The sequence below is a fragment of the Salmo salar genome, chromosome ssa02 (genome assembly GCF_905237065.1).
Source record: "Salmo salar chromosome ssa02, Ssal_v3.1, whole genome shotgun sequence".
NCBI lineage: Eukaryota > Metazoa > Chordata > Actinopteri > Salmoniformes > Salmonidae > Salmo > Salmo salar.
Genome location: NC_059443.1, coordinates 8,335,001 through 8,353,092, shown reverse-complemented (window position 1 = coordinate 8,353,092; position 18,092 = coordinate 8,335,001). Strand labels below are relative to the sequence as shown.

Here is an 18,092-nt window from a genome sequence, read left to right as displayed (position 1 = left end):
CACTTCGGTGGCGCCGATAGCTGCGCCGGACAGACGGGCCGCTCGGGCTGACCCTGGCAGACGGACCGCTCGGGCTGGGCCGGAGGACAGGCGGGCCGCTCGGGCGGCTCCGGGCAGTCGGGCCGCTCGGGCGGCTCCGGGCAGTCGGGCCGCACCGGCGGCTCCGGGCAGTCGGGCCGCTCCGGCGGCTCCTGACTGGCGGGCGGCTCCGGCGACTCCTGACTGACGGGGCGGCTCCGGCGACTCCTGACTGGCCGTCGGCTCCGGCGACTCCTGACTGCCGGGCAGCTCTGGCAGCTCCTGACTGGCGAGGCTGGGCTGACGCACTAGACGCCTGATGCGTGGGGCTGGTACTGGACGTGCCAGCCTGGAGACACGCACCTCCATGCTAGTGCGTATAGCGGGAAACACCGGACTGTAGAGGCGCACTGGCGGTCTTGAGCGCAGGGTTGGCATCACCCCTTCAGGCTCGATGCTCACTTCGCCCTGGCACAAGCGGGGCGCTAGTATTGTGCCTACCGGCCTGAAAATCCCAGGCCTCACCACAGCCCCAACCCCAAAGCACGGGACCTGTCCAGTCTGTTTCAGCCTAAACAGGGTACGGGAGCTGGCCTGGGGCTCCATCCTCGCCCCGTCAAACAGCCCTTGTGCCCCCCCAAAAAATGTCTTGGGGCTGCCTCTCGGGTTCCCTTAGCTCCCTTAACTTGTCCTCCCAGAATCTTCGCTCCTTCTGCCAAGTCCATCCATCAACGCTGTTCTCCTGTGGCTCCCTCCTCCTCCGCTGCTTGGTCCTTTTGTGGTGGGTAATTCTGTAAGGGCTGTCTTCAGGAATGGACCAAAATGCAGCGGAGTTAGTATTCATCTTTCAATTTAATTAGAAAGAACACTATAACAAACAAAACAAGGAAACTGACAGCCAACAGTCCTGTCAGGTGCAAACACACTAAACAAGAAACAATTACCCACAACCCCAAAGAAAAATACACATTACTATATAGGACTCCCAATCAAAGGCAACTCAACACACCTGCCTTCAATTGGGAGTCCAACCTCAATTAACTAAACATAGAAAAACTCTGCCACGTCCTGACCAAAACTAATACAATTATGCCCTCTGCTGGTCAGGACGTGACAAGACATCTGTGACATTGTGTTGTTTGACAAAACTGCACATTTTAGAGTGGCCTTTTATTGTCCCCAACACAAGGTGCACCTGTGTAATGATTATGTTGTTTAATCAGCTTCTTGATATGCCACACCTGTCAGGTGGATGGATTATCTTGGCAAAGTAGAAATGCTCACTAACAGGGATGTAAACTAATTTGTGCCAAAATTGGAGAGAAATAAGCTTTTTGTGCATTTGGAAAATGTCTGTGATCTTTTATTTCAGCTCATGAAAAATGGGACCAACACTTTACATGTTGCCTTTATATTTTTGTTCAGTATAATTATTCCTACTGGACACCTTGAATTACACTCAAACACTACAATGAGACTATAATCACAAAGAAATAGTTGCACGAGTCTCAATACCTGCATTGCCTCAATAAATACCTGCATTGACTCAATAAATACCTGCATTGACTCAATAAATACCTGCATTGACTCAACTGATTGGATGCAAATAAGAGGCGACACACACAAGTGTTTAGATTGTAAACGTTCTGTATTCTAGAACATCTTGGTACCAATTAAAACAGTTTGTTGAGATACAATATAAATACAATTCTGTACATTATAATATTGCAAATAATACTATGTTCAAATATATTTATATGTACAACTCCTCATTAGGGAGAGCAGCTTTGATCTTGTCTTTAAAGTAAGGTCTTGGGTTTCTTTTACAGCATTTTAAAATTCTATTTCTCCTCAGTCCCACCACAGTTAGCCACAACTAGCTCTGGTCCAGGGCGTTAGCGAGGAATGCACTAACCCCCTGGACCAGAGCTAGCCACATCCACAGCTCCAATAAAATACAAAATGTTAGAGACATGGTTCATCCTTCAGGTTGTAAAACTATGTGACGTCCCCTCCTCTCCCCTCCCATTTCCTCATAGTGTCTATCCCCCGTTCATACAGCTCTCCCTGTAAAAGAAACTCCATTCATTTGTTGACATGAGTACCTCTTTAAAAAAATACTTTAAATGTTACTCATTAGTCAAATTAACATAGAAAATGCTGTCAGAGCAAATCACTGTAGGCTTCGGTAGGCTTCATCGTTAGTCATTCAACCTAACAGTAACAGTCCAGGGGATTGGAGGAGGGCATAATAACGCGTCCGGGATTGGAGGAGGGCATTCAACCTAACAGTTACAGTCCAGGGTATTGGTGGAGGGCATTCAACCTAACAGTAACAGTCCAGGGGATTGGAGGAGGGCATTCAACCTAACAGTTACAGTCCAGGGTATTGGTGGAGGGCATTCAACCTAACAGTTACAGTCCAGGGGATTGGAGGAGGGCATTCAACCTAACAGTTACAGTCCAGGGGATTGGTGGAGGGCATTCAACCTAACAGTAACAGTCCAGGGGATTGGTGGAGGGCATTCAACCTAACAGTTACAGTCCAGGGGATTGGAGGAGGGCATTCAACCTAACAGTTACAGTCCAGGGTATTGGTGGAGGGCATTCAACCTAACAGTAACAGTCCAGGGTATTGGTGGAGGGCATTCAACCTAACAGTAACAGTCCAGGGGATTGGAGGAGGGCATTCAACCTAACAGTTACAGTCCAGGGTATTGGTGGAGGGCATTCAACCTAACAGTTACAGTCCAGGGTATTGGTGGAGGGCATTCAACCTAACAGTAACAGTCCAGGGGATTGGAGGAGGGCATTCAACCTAACAGTAACAGTCCAGGGTATTGGTGGAGGGCATTGTAAATGCCTGTGAGCTTCAGGTCATAATGCATCAGGCCAGCCAGCCTTCAGTCAGGCCCAGTCTAGCCTCAGTTTCCACCCCCTTGAGAGGCACAATGCATTATAGTATACACTGAGTATACCAAACATTAAGAACACCTTACTAATATTGAGTTGCACCTCCTTTTGCCCTCAGAACAGCCTAACTTCTCAGGACATGGACTCTACAAGAAGTTGAAAGCATTCCACAGGGATGCTGGCCCACGTTGACTCTAATGCTTCCCACAGTTGTGTCAAGTTGGCTGGATGTCCTTTGGGTAGTGGAACATTCTTGATTGACACAGGAAACTGTTGCATGTGAAAAACCCAGCAGCGTTGCAGTTCTTGACACAAACCGGTGCGCCTGGCACCTACTACCATACCCCGTTCAAAGGCACTTAAATATTTTGTCTTACCCATTCACCCTCTGAATGGCACACATACACAATCCATGTCTCAAGGCTTAAAAATCCTTCTTTAACCTGTCTCCTCCCTTTCATCTACAAGTGGATTTAACAAGTTACATCAAAAAGGGATTGCTGTCACCTGGATTTACCTGGTCAGTCTATCTCATGGAAAGAGCATGTGTTCTTAATGTTTTGTATACTCAGTGAAGTAATCCTCACAACCGGGGTCATATTCATTAGTGTACACCGTAGCAAAACGTTCTGCAACGGAAAATGTTTCGCAAAACAAAAACCAGAGTTTCTTATTGGACAAGTTCATGTACTCCTTCCCCTTTTCAGTCCATTTTCTTCCATTTTGTGCCTAGTGAATACGACCCAGAGGAAGCCTAGTCGCTTCATTCAGATAGTTGACACAGCATAGATCCAACATGGACTCCTCAGTTTCCACCCCCTTGAGAGGCACAATGTAGGACAGTCGAGAAACACGCACAAATAGGATAGTATATGTTTCATTTGTCCTGAATGGAAGACAGAAGTCTTGTCTGAGGAACTCTGCGAGGGTTGATCCACTCCAGTGCAAGAAGCATGATTCAGTCAGTCAGCAATGGCAACAGTCCCAATAGTTTCAGTGGAGGGGTTGTCTGTCATTCCACAGTGTTACAGTACACCACCAACAACAGGCTAATGAAGCCTTCATGGGCAACATAGCATCCACAGTCATACGTACTGTACATCTTCAAATTCATGATTCATCAATTCATGTTCAATTCATTATTTGTTTGCAGACGGCCCAAAAGTTCAGGAGGACTCGTGGCCTAGGCACTATGTTTACTTTGACACACATATAATATGTACACACACACACACAGATACACACACATACACACACACACACACAAGCAACATAAGATATCAGTTAAAACAGCAGATATGAAACCTTAGTTCTTTGGTTACCCCTGACGACATATCACAGTGACTTGGATAACCAATCCGGATATCAGTGAGTTATCAACACTAGTACATTCTGGATCCACACACCCCAGATGACAACTCTGTCACCATTACAGGAAGATCTGGTGTTTCAACAGGATCAGCTGCTGAGCTGATTGAATGATACTAGCGTTAGATAAACACGTGTGGGTCATGTCTATCCATCTACACACTCTCTAGCTAAAATAACGCAGCAGGAAACTTGGATGTGTGCGTTTGACTTTCAGTGAACAACGATATTGAATGATGATATGCCTTCATAAAACGCATGGGACAGATATGTTAAAGGGAAAGCAGATGTTTATACCCACAGACAGAACACATGATCGGAAGTCTAGTGGAACAGAGGGAGGGTGAGAATGAGAGAAGAGCTGGTTTTCGGGCTCAGCTGTTGAGCGCTGACAGCTGCCCCTGGTCTAGTAGGAACTGTTCTGGATCTGACCCTGGTCTAGTAGGAACTGTTCTGGATCTGACCCTGGTCTAGTAGGAACTGTTCTGGATCTGACCCTGGTCTAGTAGGAACTGTTCTGGATCTGACCCTGGTCTAGTAGGAACTGTTCTGGATCTGGGCCTGGTCTAGTAGAAACTGTTCTGGATCTGGCCCTGGTCTAGTAGGAACTGTTCTGGATCTGACCCTGGTCTAGTAGGAACTGTTCTGGATCTGGCCCTGGTCTAGTAGGAACTGTTCTGGATCTGGTCCTGGTCTAGTAGGAACTGTTCTGGATCTGGCCCTGGTCTAGTAGGAACTGTTCTGGATCTGGCCCTGGTCTAGTAGGAACTGTTCTGGATCTGGCCCTGGTCTAGTAGGAACTGTTCTGGATCTGGCCCTGGTCTAGTAGGAACTGTTCTGGATCTGGCCCTGGTCTAGTAGGAACTGTTCTGGATCTGGGCCTGGTCTAGTAGGAACTGTTCTGGATCTGGCCCTGGTCTAGTAGAAACTGTTCTGGATCTGGGCCTGGTCTAGTAGGAACTGTTCTGGATCTGGCCCTGGTCTAGTAGGAACTGTTCTGGATCTGGCCCTGGTCTAGTAGGAACTGTTCTGGATCTGGCCCTGGTCTAGTAGGAACTGTTCTGGATCTGGGCCTGGTCTAGTAGAAACTGTTCTGGATCTGGCCCTGGTCTAGTAGAAACTGTTCTGGATCTGCCCCTGGTCTAGTAGGAACTGTTCTGGATCTGGCCCTGGTCTAGTAGGAACTGTTCTGGATCTGGGCCTGGTCTAGTAGGAACTGTTCTGGATCTGGCCCTGGTCTAGTAGGAACTGTTCTGGATCTGGCCCTGGTCTAGTAGGAACTCTTCTGGATCTGGCCCTGGTCTAGTAGAAACTGTTCTGGATCTGGTCCTGGTCTAGTAGGAACTGTTCTGGATCTGGGCCTGGTCTAGTAGAAACTGTTCTGGATCTGACCCTGGTCTAGTAGGAACTGTTCTGGATCTGGCCCTGGTCTAGTAGGAACTGTTCTGGATCTGGCCCTGGTCTAGTAGGAACTGTTCTGGATCTGGCCCTGGTCTAGTAGGAACTGTTCTGGATCTGAGCCTGGTCTAGTAGGAACTGTTCTGGATCTGCCCCTGGTCTAGTAGGAACTGTTCTGGATCTGACCCTGGTCTAGTAGGAACTGTTCTGGATCTGCCCCTGGTCTAGTAGGAACTGTTCTGGATCTGGCCCTGGTCTAGTAGGAACTGTTCTGGATCTGGCCCTGGTCTAGTAGGAACTGTTCTGGATCTGACCCTGGTCTAGTAGGAACTGTTCTGGATCTGAGCCTGGTCTAGTAGGAACTGTTCTGGATCTGCCCCTGGTCTAGTAGGAACTGTTCTGGATCTGACCCTGGTCTAGTAGGAACTGTTCTGGATCTGAGCCTGGTCTAGTAGGAACTGTTCTGGATCTGCCCCTGGTCTAGTAGGAACTGTTCTGGATCTGACCCTGGTCTAGTAGGAACTGTTCAGGATCTGGGCCTGGTCTAGTAGGAACTGTTCTGGATCTGACCCTGGTCTAGTAGGAACTGTTCTGGATCTGACCCTGGTCTAGTAGGAACTGTTCTGGATCTGGCCCTGGTCTAGTAGAAACTGTTCTGGATCTGCCCCTGGTCTAGTAGGAACTGTTCTGGATCTGCCCCTGGTCTAGTAGGAACTGTTCTGGATCTGGCCCTGGTCTAGTAGAAACTGTTCTGGATCTGGTCCTGGTCTAGTAGGAACTGTTCAGGATCTGGGCCTGGTCTAGTAGGAACTGTTCTGGATCTGGGCCTGGTCTAGTAGGAACTGTTCTGGATCTGGGGACCCCCTTTAGATGATAGTCCTGGGTGGAAAGTCACTTTCCTCAAATTCCCAGGTTTTCCAGAAATGCTGGTATGAGTTCCTTCTTATTCCCTCCTGATTCTGGGAATATTCCAACTGGGATTCCTGGAAAGACTGGGAATTTGGGGAGTTTAGTGAATTTTATCGGACCAGAGGCTGGGGGTCTGTGGTGTCCATGGAGGGGGGTCCTCTAGTGAGACAGGAGGGCTTGACGAACACCCCGTGGCCTGGAGGACAGCGGAAGTAAACCCTCTCCTGGACTGTCCCGTTGTGCTTGCCTGGACAGTGGAGACAGAGGGGATATTCAGGAGTCATGTGACCATTCACCATACATCTCAAACACATGACAGGTTCCTCACAGGTCCAATTAAGGTCAGTTAAGTATTGCCAGAGCACCAGCACTCTAAGAGAGTGTCCCAAATGACAGTCTCACCCTATATAGTACACTACTTTTGACCAGCGCACTATGGGTGCACCTTACATAGTGCACTACAGTAGATAAAGAATAGGGTACTGTTTGGGAGGCATCCCATTACATCATTATTACACAGAACATCATTTGATAACTAAACAGCCACTCACCCACAGCCAGGTCCAGCTGCACCCCGACCCAGATCCCCTTGGCGAACTCCACCCCGCCGACGTAGTGCACCGTGCCGCTCCTCTTCCCCACCCACACCTGCTCCCCGGGAGCCATCCAGTCAGGCAGCTGGGCCACGGGAGAACCAGAGCCCTCGTCCCCACTGCAGGAGTCCCCAGAGGCCTCAGTGCTGCTGGGGTTGGGGCTGGGGCAGCTTGGGCTGGGACAGGGGCTCCCTGGAGGTAGGTCTCCCTGGATTGGCTCCTGGACCTGGGGCTCTCCTCCTGCTAGCTGGCCTGGGGGGATGGAGGGGGGTGGGCAGGGCACGGCTACGCTGCCGACACACTGTTTGCCGTTGTGGAGGTGTGAGTGGGGCTGAGGGAGGTGAGATGAACGTTGTTGTTGTTGTGGGTTGATGACGACCAGGGATTTGTCAGAGGTCTGGTCCCTGCTGCCAGAGCACTCTTTCTCCTCCTCCGCTGGGACAGGGGATATGTGTGCTGCATCCCCAGGCTGGAAGTGTCCCAGCTCACCCAGATCCTCCATGCCGTCATCGGCCCCCTTGAAGTCTGTAAACTCCTGGCTGACGCTGAGGACACACCTGCGGGGCCACGGTGAGGGTGGCTGCTCTGAGCAGTTAGGAATACTGACAGGGGAGGAGGGGGAGGTGGTGGTTTGGGGGGTGGGGAGGGGCTGGGAGGGGACGCCAGGGGGACATGCAGGGGTCTGGGTGTCACCGCACGGCGAGGCACTTCTGGTCTGGGCGCAGCTTCGGCCCGTGCTGGTGCAGTGGAAGGAGGGGGACTCGTGGGGGTGCAGATTGTGGGTTTCCCGGTCAGGGTCATGTCTGTCTTGAGCCAGTGCGGAGGCGCTGAGCTGGTCGGAGCTGTCGCTGCCGCCGAATGGCACGTCAGAGAGCGTGGCGTCCGAGGCACTGTGGGAGAAGTAACCGCTGGTGCAGCTGCTGGCGGTGGGGCTCCGTGGAGCCCCCTCTCTATCCCCCCTCCACCACCTCCCCGACCCCCCTCAGCTCTCCCCTGACCCCCGCCACACCAACCCCCACCTCCTGGCTCTCCAGTGTAGCGTTGTACACCTCAAAGTTGGCAAAGTCCTCTGGGATGTAGGACTGGAAGCTGTGGAAGTCCTGAGAGCCCAGGCCCAAACTCAGGACCATGTCTGTCTCTTCCTCAGAGTCCTGGAATAGACACCACACAGAGACAGACAGACAGACACCACACAGAGACAGACAGACAGACACCACACAGACAGACAGACACCACACAGAGACAGACAGACAGACACCACACAGAGACAGACAGACAGACACCACACAGAGACAGACAGACAGACACCACACAGACAGACAGACACCACACAGAGACAGACAGACAGACACCACACAGAGACAGACAGACAGACACCACACAGAGACAGACAGACACCACACAGACAGACAGACACCACACAGAGACAGACAGACAGACACCACACAGAGACAGACAGACAGACACCACACAGACAGACAGACACCACACAGAGACAGACAGACAGACACCACACAGAGACAAAAGGACAGACAGACACCACACAGACAGACAGACACCACACAGGAGACAGACAGACAGACACCACACAGAGACAGACACCACACAGAGACAGACAGACAGACACCACACAGAGACAGACAGACAGACACCACACAGAGACAGACAGACAGACACCACACAGACAGACACCACACAGAGACAGACAGACAGACACCACACAGAGACAGACACCACACAGAGACAGACAGACAGACACCACACAGAGACAGACAGACAGACACCACACAGACAGACAGACACCACACAGAGACAGACAGACAGACACCACACAGAGACAGACAGACAGACAGACAGACAGGGACACAGGACAGACAGGGACACAGGACAGACAGGGACACAGGACAGACAGGGACACAGGACAGACAGGGACACAGGACAGACATCACACAGGACAGACATCACACAGGGACAATGTCAGCTACTGTTTCTTTCTGCAGGGGAGCCTATCAGGGGAGCCTATCAGGGGAGGGGGCTTGAATTGAGTGAATGGAATTAAAGAAGTGTTTGATATGTTTTCTACCATCCAGCTGTTACAAAGATCCGTCTACTGACTGAATGTGTCACCAGCCCCCACTGGAGCCTACCACCTATTACATGATATTAAAATGCATTGAGGACAGTGACTGTAACCATGGATGTCTACTGACTGAATCAGTCTCCTGTCTACTGACTGAATGTGTCACCAGCCCCCACTGGAGCCTACCACCTATTACATGATATTAAAATGCATTGAGGACAGTGACTGTAACCATGGATGGATGGTGGTTGGTTGAGATGATGTTGGAAGAAACATGAGCTGATGACATCATGCACTTCATGCCGTATTCACTTCAAGACACCATGGCATGTGTGTGTGTGTGTGTGTGACTTACAGCTGTGTGTGGCAGTGTGAGGCAGAGCTGCCTGCTGGTGCAGGTACTGAGGGTGAGGGTGGAAGGGGTGAGGGTGGTGGTGGAGGGGCTGCGGTGGCCCTCGCTGCCCGCTCTGGGCCTGCGCCAGGGGGCATGGCCGCGGCACGGAGGGGGGAGCAGCACGGAGCTGTCCACACATGAGGAGCGCATGCTCTGCAGATGGGAGTCACACAGGAGGCATGCATGGAGCAGGTGAGTTAACATACAGACATGCACAGTCCAGTACAGTCAATAGGGTGTAGAGGTAGTTAGAGGAACTGCTGATACAGACATGCAGGACACATTGAATGGAAAACCATGTGTATTAGATGAATATGGTTGGCATTCTAAATGTCATGCTAGTTCAGTGCAGCGCATCAACGCTTTGGATGAGATGGTAGATTTAGAGTTTGGAGATTTAGAGCATGGAGCTCCCCATTCACACAACAGATTTAGAGCATGGAGCTCCCCATTCACACAACAGATTTAGAGCATGGAGCTCCCCATTCACACAACAGATTTAGAGCATGGAGCTCCCCATTCATACAATAGATTTAGAGCATGGAGCTCCCCATTCACACAACAGATTTAGAGCATGGAGCTCCCCATTCATACAATAGATTTAGAGCATGGAGCTCCCCATTCACACAACAGATTTAGAGCATGGAGCTCCCCATTCACACAACAGATTTAGAGCATGGAGCTCCCCATTCACACAACAGATTTAGAGCATGGAGCTCCCCATTCACACAATAGATTTAGAGCATGGAGCTCCCCATTCATACAATAGATTTAGAGCATGGAGCTCCCCATTCACACAACAGATTTAGAGCATGGAGCTCCCCATTCACACAATAGATTTAGAGCATGGAGCTCCCCATTCACACAACAGATTTAGAGCATGGAGCTCCCCATTCACACAACAGATTTAGAGCATGGAGCTCCCCATTCACACAACAGATTTAGAGCATGGAGCTCCCCATTCACACAACAGATTTAGAGCATGGAGCTCCCCATTCACACAATAGCTTTAGAGCATGGAGCTCCCCATTCACACAACAGATTTAGAGCATGGAGCTCCCCATTCACACAATAGATTTAGAGCATGGAGCTCCCCATTCACACAATAGATTTAGAGCATGGAGCTCCCCATTCACACAATAGATTTAGAGTATAGAGCTCCCCATTCACACAATAGATTTAGAGCATGGAGCTCCCCATTCACACAATAGATTTAGAGCATGGAGCTCCCCATTCACACAATAGATTTAGAGCATGGAGCTCCCCATTCACACAATAGATTTAGAGCATGGAGCTCCCCATTCACACAACAGATTTAGAGCATGGAGCTCCCCATTCACACAATAGATTTAGAGCATGGAGCTCCCCATTCATACAATAGATTTAGAGCATAGAGCTCCCCCATTCACACAATAGATTTAGAGCATGGAGCTCCCCATTCATACAATAGATTTAGAGTATAGAGCTCCCCATTCACACAATAGATTTAAAACATACAGTGAGGGAAAAAAGTATTTGATCCCCTGCTGATTTTGTGCGTTTGCCCACTGACAAAGAAAGGATCAGTCTATAATTTTAATGGTAGGGTTATTTGAACAATGAGAGACAGAATAACAACAAAACAATCCAGAAAAACGCATGTCAGAAATGTTATAAAATGATTTGCATTTTAATGAGGGAATAAGTATTTGACCCCTCTGCAAAACATGACTTAGTACTTGGTGGCAAAACCCTTGTTGGCAATCACAGAGGTCAGACGTTTCTTGTAGTTGGCCACCAGGTTTGCACACATCTCAGGAGGGATTTTGTCCCACTGCTCTTTGCAGATCTTCTCCAAGTCATTAAGGTTTCGAGGCTGACGTTTGGCAACTCGAACCTTCAGCTCCCTCCTCAGATTTTCTATGGGATTAAGGTCTAGAGACTGGCTAGGCCACTCCAGGACCTTAATGTGCTTCTTCTTGAGCCACTCCTTTGTTGCCTTGGCCGTGTGTTTTGGGTCATTGTCATGCTGGAATACCCATCCACGACCCATTTTCAATGTCCTGGCTGAGGGAAGGAGGTTCTCACCCAAGATTTGAGGGTACATGGCCCCGTCCATCGTCCCTTTGATGCGGTGAAGTTGTCCTGTCCCCTTAGCAGAAAAACACCCCCAAAGCATAATGTTTCCACCTCCATGTTTGACGGTGGGGATGGTGCTCTTGGGGTCATAGGCAGCATTCCTCCTCCTCCAAACACGGCGAGTTGAGTTGATGCCAAAGAGCTCCATTTTGGTCTCATCTGACCACAACACTTTCACCCAGTTGTCCTCTGAATCATTCAGATGTTCATTGGCAAACTTCAGACGGGCATGTATATGTGCTTTCTTGAGCAGGGGGACCTTGCGGGCGCTGCAGGATTTCAGTCCTTCACGGCGTTGTGTGTTACCAATTGTTTTCTTGGTGACTATGGTCCCAGCTGCCTTGAGATCATTGACAAGATCCTCCCGTGTAGTTCTGGGCTGATTCCTCACCGTTCTCATGATCATTGCAACTCCACGAGGTGAGATCTTGCATGGAGCCCCAGGCCGAGGGAGATTGACAGTTCTTTTGTGTTTCTTCCATTTGCGAATAATCGCACCAACTGTTGCCACCATCTCACCAAGCTGCTTGGCGATGGTCTTGTAGCCCATTCCAGCCTTGTGTAGGTCTACAATCTTGTCCCTGACATCCTTGGAGAGCTCTTTGGTCTTGGCCATGGTGGAGAGTTTGGAATCTGATTGATTGATTGCTTCTGTGGACAGGTGTCTTTTATACAGGTAACAAACTGAGATTAGGAGCACTCCCTTTAAGAGTGTGCTCCTAATCTCAGCTCGTTACCTGTATAAAAGACACCTGGGAGCCAGAAATCTTTCTGACTGAGAGGGGGTGAAATACTTATTTCCCTCATTAAAATGCAAATCAATTTATAACATTTCTGACATGCGTTTTTCTGGATTTTTTTGTTGTTATTCTGTCTCTCACTGTTCAAATAAACCTACCATTAAAATGATAGACTGATCATTTCTTTGTCAGTGGGCAAAAGTACAAAATCAGCAGGGGATCAAATACTTTTTTCCCCTGACTGTATGTGAGCAGATCACATTCAGCCAGAACAATCAGCAATCATCAGACAGGTTTAGTAGAATTAGTAGCTGTTGAATGTAGTAAATATCTGTCTGTGTGTACTGGATTCACTTAGAATGGGGAAAATGTCCTGTTTTCAATGACTACTACTGATGTACTGTCACATTGCAGAAAAGGAGGGATGTCACTGGACGCTGAATGAAGAGAAACGATGGGAACGGCAGGGGAAGAAAAAGGAGATGAAGAAGCAAAACACAGGAAAGAAAATAAGGAAAGACAGAAAGAAAGAAAGATAGAAAAAAGAAAGAAAGAAAGAGAGGAGAGATGAGATAAAAGGGGCCAGAGATGGCTAGAGAGAGAGAGAGAGGGATGGATGGATAAAGAGAGAGAGGGATGGATGGATAAAGAGAGAGAGGGATGGATGGATAAAGAGAGAGAGGGATGGATGGATAAAGAGAGAGAGGGATGGTTGTGGCCCATACCTCCTGTCCCAGGAGTGGTCGTGCCTCCAGGACTCTCTTGGTCTTGCTCTCCTCTCTGACCGGCAGCAGAGACTTGAGGAACTTGGGCGTCTGGGGAGAGAGGGCCTTGAACGGGCTGGAGTTGAAGAAGGTGGGGCTCTCTGGTACCAGACCTGAGGGGGAACGCAGTAGTAAAAACAAACATCATAGCTCTTTAAATTCTACATTTAGAATGCTTTTAGTCCTATACTATTCTTAATCTGTGCCTGGGAAACCAACCATTGATTTCTTATCACAGTCCTCATACGGAGAGAGGGCCTGGAGGTTTTCCTGACTGAGAAACACTCAGGGCCCTAAATATGATCTAAAACAAGAGTTTCCTGGTCAGGCCTCCTGGTTATTGATTTCTTGTTGTTTACCGTGATTCTCTGTCTTGTTTTTGAGTGGCGTCCCACACAGAGAACCTCCGTCCTGGGGAGTACAGTCAGAGACATCCTGATGAAGGTCACAATGGTCCTGGAGGAGGACCAGACAGACAGACAGGTTAGAGTCACAATGGTCCTGGAGGAGGACCAGACAGACAGACAGACAGACAGACAGACAGACAGACAGACAGGTTAGAGTCACAATGGTCCTGGAGGAGGACCAGACAGACAGACAGGTTAGAGTCACAATGGCCCTGTAGGAGGACCAGACAGACAGACAGGTTAGAGTCACAATGGTCCTGGAGGAGGACCAGACAGACAGACAGGTTAGAGTCACAATGGTCCTGGAGGAGGACCAGACAGACAGACAGGTTAGAGTCACAATGGCCCTGTAGGAGGACCAGACAGACAGACAGGTTAGAGTCACAATGGTCCTGGAGGAGGACCAGACAGACAGACAGGTTAGAGTCACAATGGTCCTGGAGGAGGACCAGACAGACAGACAGACAGACAGACAGACAGACAGACAGACAGACAGACAGACAGACAGACAGGTTAGTCACAATGGTCCTGGAGGAGGACCAGACAGACAGACAGGTTAGAGTCACAATGGTCCTGGAGGAGGACCAGACAGACAGACAGGTTAGAGTCACAATGGTCCTGGAGGAGGACCAGACAGACAGACAGGTTAGAGTCACAATGGTCCTGGAGGAGGACCAGACAGACAGACAGGTTAGAGTCACAATGGTCCTGGAGGAGGACCAGACAGACAGACAGGTTAGAGTCACAATGGCCCTGGAGGAGGACCAGACAGACAGACAGGTTAGAGTCACAATGGCCCTGGAGGAGGACCAGACAGACAGACAGGTTAGAGTCACAATGGTCCTGGAGGAGGACCAGACAGACAGACAGACAGACAGACAGACAGACAGAGAGTTGAGTCACAATGGTCCTGGAGGAGGACCAGACAGACAGACAGGTTAGAGTCACAATGGTCCTGGAGGAGGACCAGACAGACAGACAGGTTAGAGTCACAATGGCACTGGAGGAGGACCAGACAGACAGACAGACAGACAAGGTTAGAGTCACAATGGCCCTGGAGGAGGACCAGACAGACAGACAGGTTAGAGTCACAATGGTCCTGGAGGAGGACCAGACAGACAGACAGGTTAGAGTCACAATGGTCCTGGAGGAGGACCAGACAGACAGACAGGTTAGAGTCACAATGGTCCTGGAGGAGGACCAGACAGACAGACAGGTTAGAGTCACAATGGTCCTGGAGGAGGACCAGACAGACAGACAGGTTAGAGTCACAATGGCCCTGGAGGAGGACCAGACAGACAGACAGGTTAGAGTCACAATGGCCCTGGATGAGGACCAGACAGACAGACAGGTTAGAGTCACAATGGCCCTGGACGAGGACCAGACAGACAGACAGGTTAGAGTCACAATGGCCCTGGAGGAGGACCAGACAGACAGACAGACAGACAGACAGACAGACAGACAGACATGTTAGAGTCACAATGGCCCTGGACGAGGACAAGACAGACAGAGAGGTTAGTCACAATGGCCCTGGAGGAGGACCAGACAGACAGACAGGTTAGAGTCACAATGGCCCTGGAGGAGGACCAGACAGACAGACAGGTTAGAGTCACAATGGTCCTGGAGGAGGACCAGACAGACAGACAGACGCAAGAAGGTTAGAGTCACAATGGCCCTGGAGGAGGACCAGACAGACAGACAGGTTAGAGTCACAATGGCCCTGGAGGAGGACCAGACAGACAGACAGGTTAGAGTCACAATGGTCCTGGAGGAGGACCAGACAGTACAGTTTTATTAGACATTTCCATTCTATGTGTTAGATCAGTAGACCTACAGTAAGATATCTGTTTAATAAAGAGTCATACTGTACTGTACCTTCCAGTCTACATCCTCCTGTACCTTCCAGTCTACATCCTACTGTACTGTACCTTCCAGTCTACATCCTCCCAGCCAATCAGATCTGTTTAATAAGGAGTCATACTGCTGTACTGTACCTTCGTCTACATCCTCCCAGCCAATCAGATCTGTTTAATAAGGAGTCATACTGCTGTACTGTACCTTCCAGTCTACATCCTCCCAGCCAATCAGATCTGTTTATAATAATGAACCATCCTACTGTACTGTACCTTCCAGTCTACATCCTCCCAGCCAATCAGATCTGTTTATAATAATGAACCATCCTACTGTACTGTACCTTCCAGTCTACATCCTCCCAGCCAATCAGGTCTGTTTATAATAATGAACCATCCTACTGTACTGTACCTTCCAGTCTACATCCTCCCAGCCAATCAGGTCTGTTTATAATAATGAACCATCCTACTGTACTGTACCTTCCAGTCTACATCCTCCCAGCCAATCAGGTCTGTTTATAATAATGAACCATCCTACTGTACTGTACCTTCCAGTCTACATCCTCCCAGCCAATCAGGTCTGTTTATAATAATGAGCCATCCTACTGTACTGTACCTTCCAGTCTACATCCTCCCAGCCAATCAGATCTGTTTATAATAATGAACCATCCTACTGTACTGTACCTTCCAGTCTACATCCTCCCAGCCAATCAGATCTGTTTATAATAATGAACCATCCTACTGTACTGTACCTTCCAGTCTACATCCTCCCAGCCAATCAGATCTGTTTATAATAATGAACCATCCTACTGTACTGTACCTTCCAGTCTACATCCTCCCAGCCAATCAGAGTTTATAATAATGAACCATCCGTACTGTACCTTCCAGTCTACATCCTCCCAGCCAATCAGGTCTGTTTATAATAATGAACCATCCCTGTACTGTACCTTCCAGTCTACATCCTCCCAGCCAATCAGATCTGTTTATAATAATGAACCATCCTACTGTACTGTCCCTTCCAGTCTACATCCTCCCAGCCAATCAGGTCTGTTTATAATAATGAACCATCCTACTGTACTGTACCTTCCAGTCTACATCCTCCCAGCCAATCAGGTCTGTTTATAATAATGAACCATCCTACTGTACTGTACCTTCCAGTCTACATCCTCCCAGCCAATCAGATCTGTTTATAATAATGAACCATCCTACTGTACTGTACCTTCCAGTCTACATCCTCCCAGCCAATCAGGTCTGTTTATAATAATGAACCATCCTACTGTACTGTACCTTCCAGTCTACATCCTCCCAGCCAATCAGATCTGTTTATAATAATGAACCATCCTACTGTACTGTACCTTCCAGTCTACATCCTCCCAGCCAATCAGATCTGTTTAACAAGGAGTCATACTGCTGTACTGTACCTTCCAGTCTACATCCTCCCAGTCAATCAGGTCTGTTTATAATAATGAACCATCCTACTGTACTGTACCTTCCAGTCTACATCCTCCCAGCCAATCAGATCTGTTTATAATAATGAACCATCCTACTGTACTGTACCTTCCAGTCTACATCCTCCCAGCCAATCAGGTCTGTTTATAATAATGAACCATCCTACTGTACTGTCCCTTCCAGTCTACATCCTCCCAGCCAATCAGGTCTGTTTATAATAATGAACCATCCTACTGTACTGTCCCTTCCAGTCTACATCCTCCCAGCCAATCAGATCTGTTTATAATAATGAACCATCCTACTGTACTGTACCTTCCAGTCTACATCCTCCCAGCCAATCAGGTCTGTTTATAATAATGAACCATCCTACTGTACTGTCCCTTCCAGTCTACATCCTCCCAGCCAATCAGGTCTGTTTATAATAATGAACCATCCTACTGTACTGTACCTTCCAGTCTACATCCTCCCAGCCAATCAGGTCTGTTTATAATAATGAACCATCCTACTGTACTGTCCCTTCCAGTCTACATCCTCCCAGCCAATCAGGTCTGTTTATAATAATGAACCATCCTACTGTACTGTCCCTTCCAGTCTACATCCTCCCAGCCAATCAGATGAACCATCCTACTGTACTGTACCTTCCAGTCTACATCCTCCCAGCCAATCAGATCTGTTTATAATAATGAACCATCCTACTGTACTGTACCTTCCAGTCTACATCCTCCCAGCCAATCAGATCTGTTTATAATAATGAACCATCCTACTGTACTGTACCTTCCAGTCTACATCCTCCCAGCCAATCAGGTCTGTTTATAATAATGAACCATCCTACTGTACTGTACCTTCCAGTCTACATCCTCCCAGCCAATCAGATCTGTTTATAATAATGAACCATCCTACTGTACTGTACCTTCCAGTCTACATCCTCCCAGCCAATCAGATCTGTTTATAATAATGAACCATCCTACTGTACTGTACCTTCCAGTCTACATCCTCCCAGCCAATCAGGTCTGTTTATAATAATGAACCATCCTACTGTAGTACTGTACCTTCCAGTCTACATCCTCCCAGCCAATCAGATCTGTTTATAA

The 18,092-nt window shown here is 48.7% G+C and overlaps 1 protein-coding gene, 1 long non-coding RNA gene and 1 pseudogene across 2 annotated transcripts; all 3 read right to left on the bottom strand.

Moving 5' to 3' along the window:
* Positions 1 to 2,369: 2,369 nt before the first annotated feature.
* LOC106598804 (uncharacterized) lies at positions 2,370 to 4,894 on the bottom strand. The gene is made up of 2 exons (XR_006759699.1): positions 2,837 to 4,894; positions 2,370 to 2,713 (listed from the first exon to the last, which is right to left on the bottom strand). It is a non-coding gene; the product is annotated as an uncharacterized lncRNA (long non-coding RNA).
* A 1,510-nt stretch (positions 4,895 to 6,404) lies between these two features.
* Positions 6,405 to 8,172, bottom strand: LOC123727800 (CAP-Gly domain-containing linker protein 2-like). Its single transcript, XM_045697057.1, has 2 exons — positions 7,158 to 8,172; positions 6,405 to 6,853 (listed from the first exon to the last, which is right to left on the bottom strand). The coding sequence occupies exons 1-2, from the start codon at positions 7,699 to 7,701 to the stop codon at positions 6,717 to 6,719; spliced, it is 681 nt and encodes a 226-aa protein (XP_045553013.1). The 5' UTR covers positions 7,702 to 8,172; the 3' UTR covers positions 6,405 to 6,716.
* Positions 8,173 to 8,179: 7 nt separating this feature from the next.
* Positions 8,180 to 18,092, bottom strand: part of LOC106597987 (kinesin-like protein KIF13A) — a 266,725-nt pseudogene continuing 256,812 nt past the window's right edge.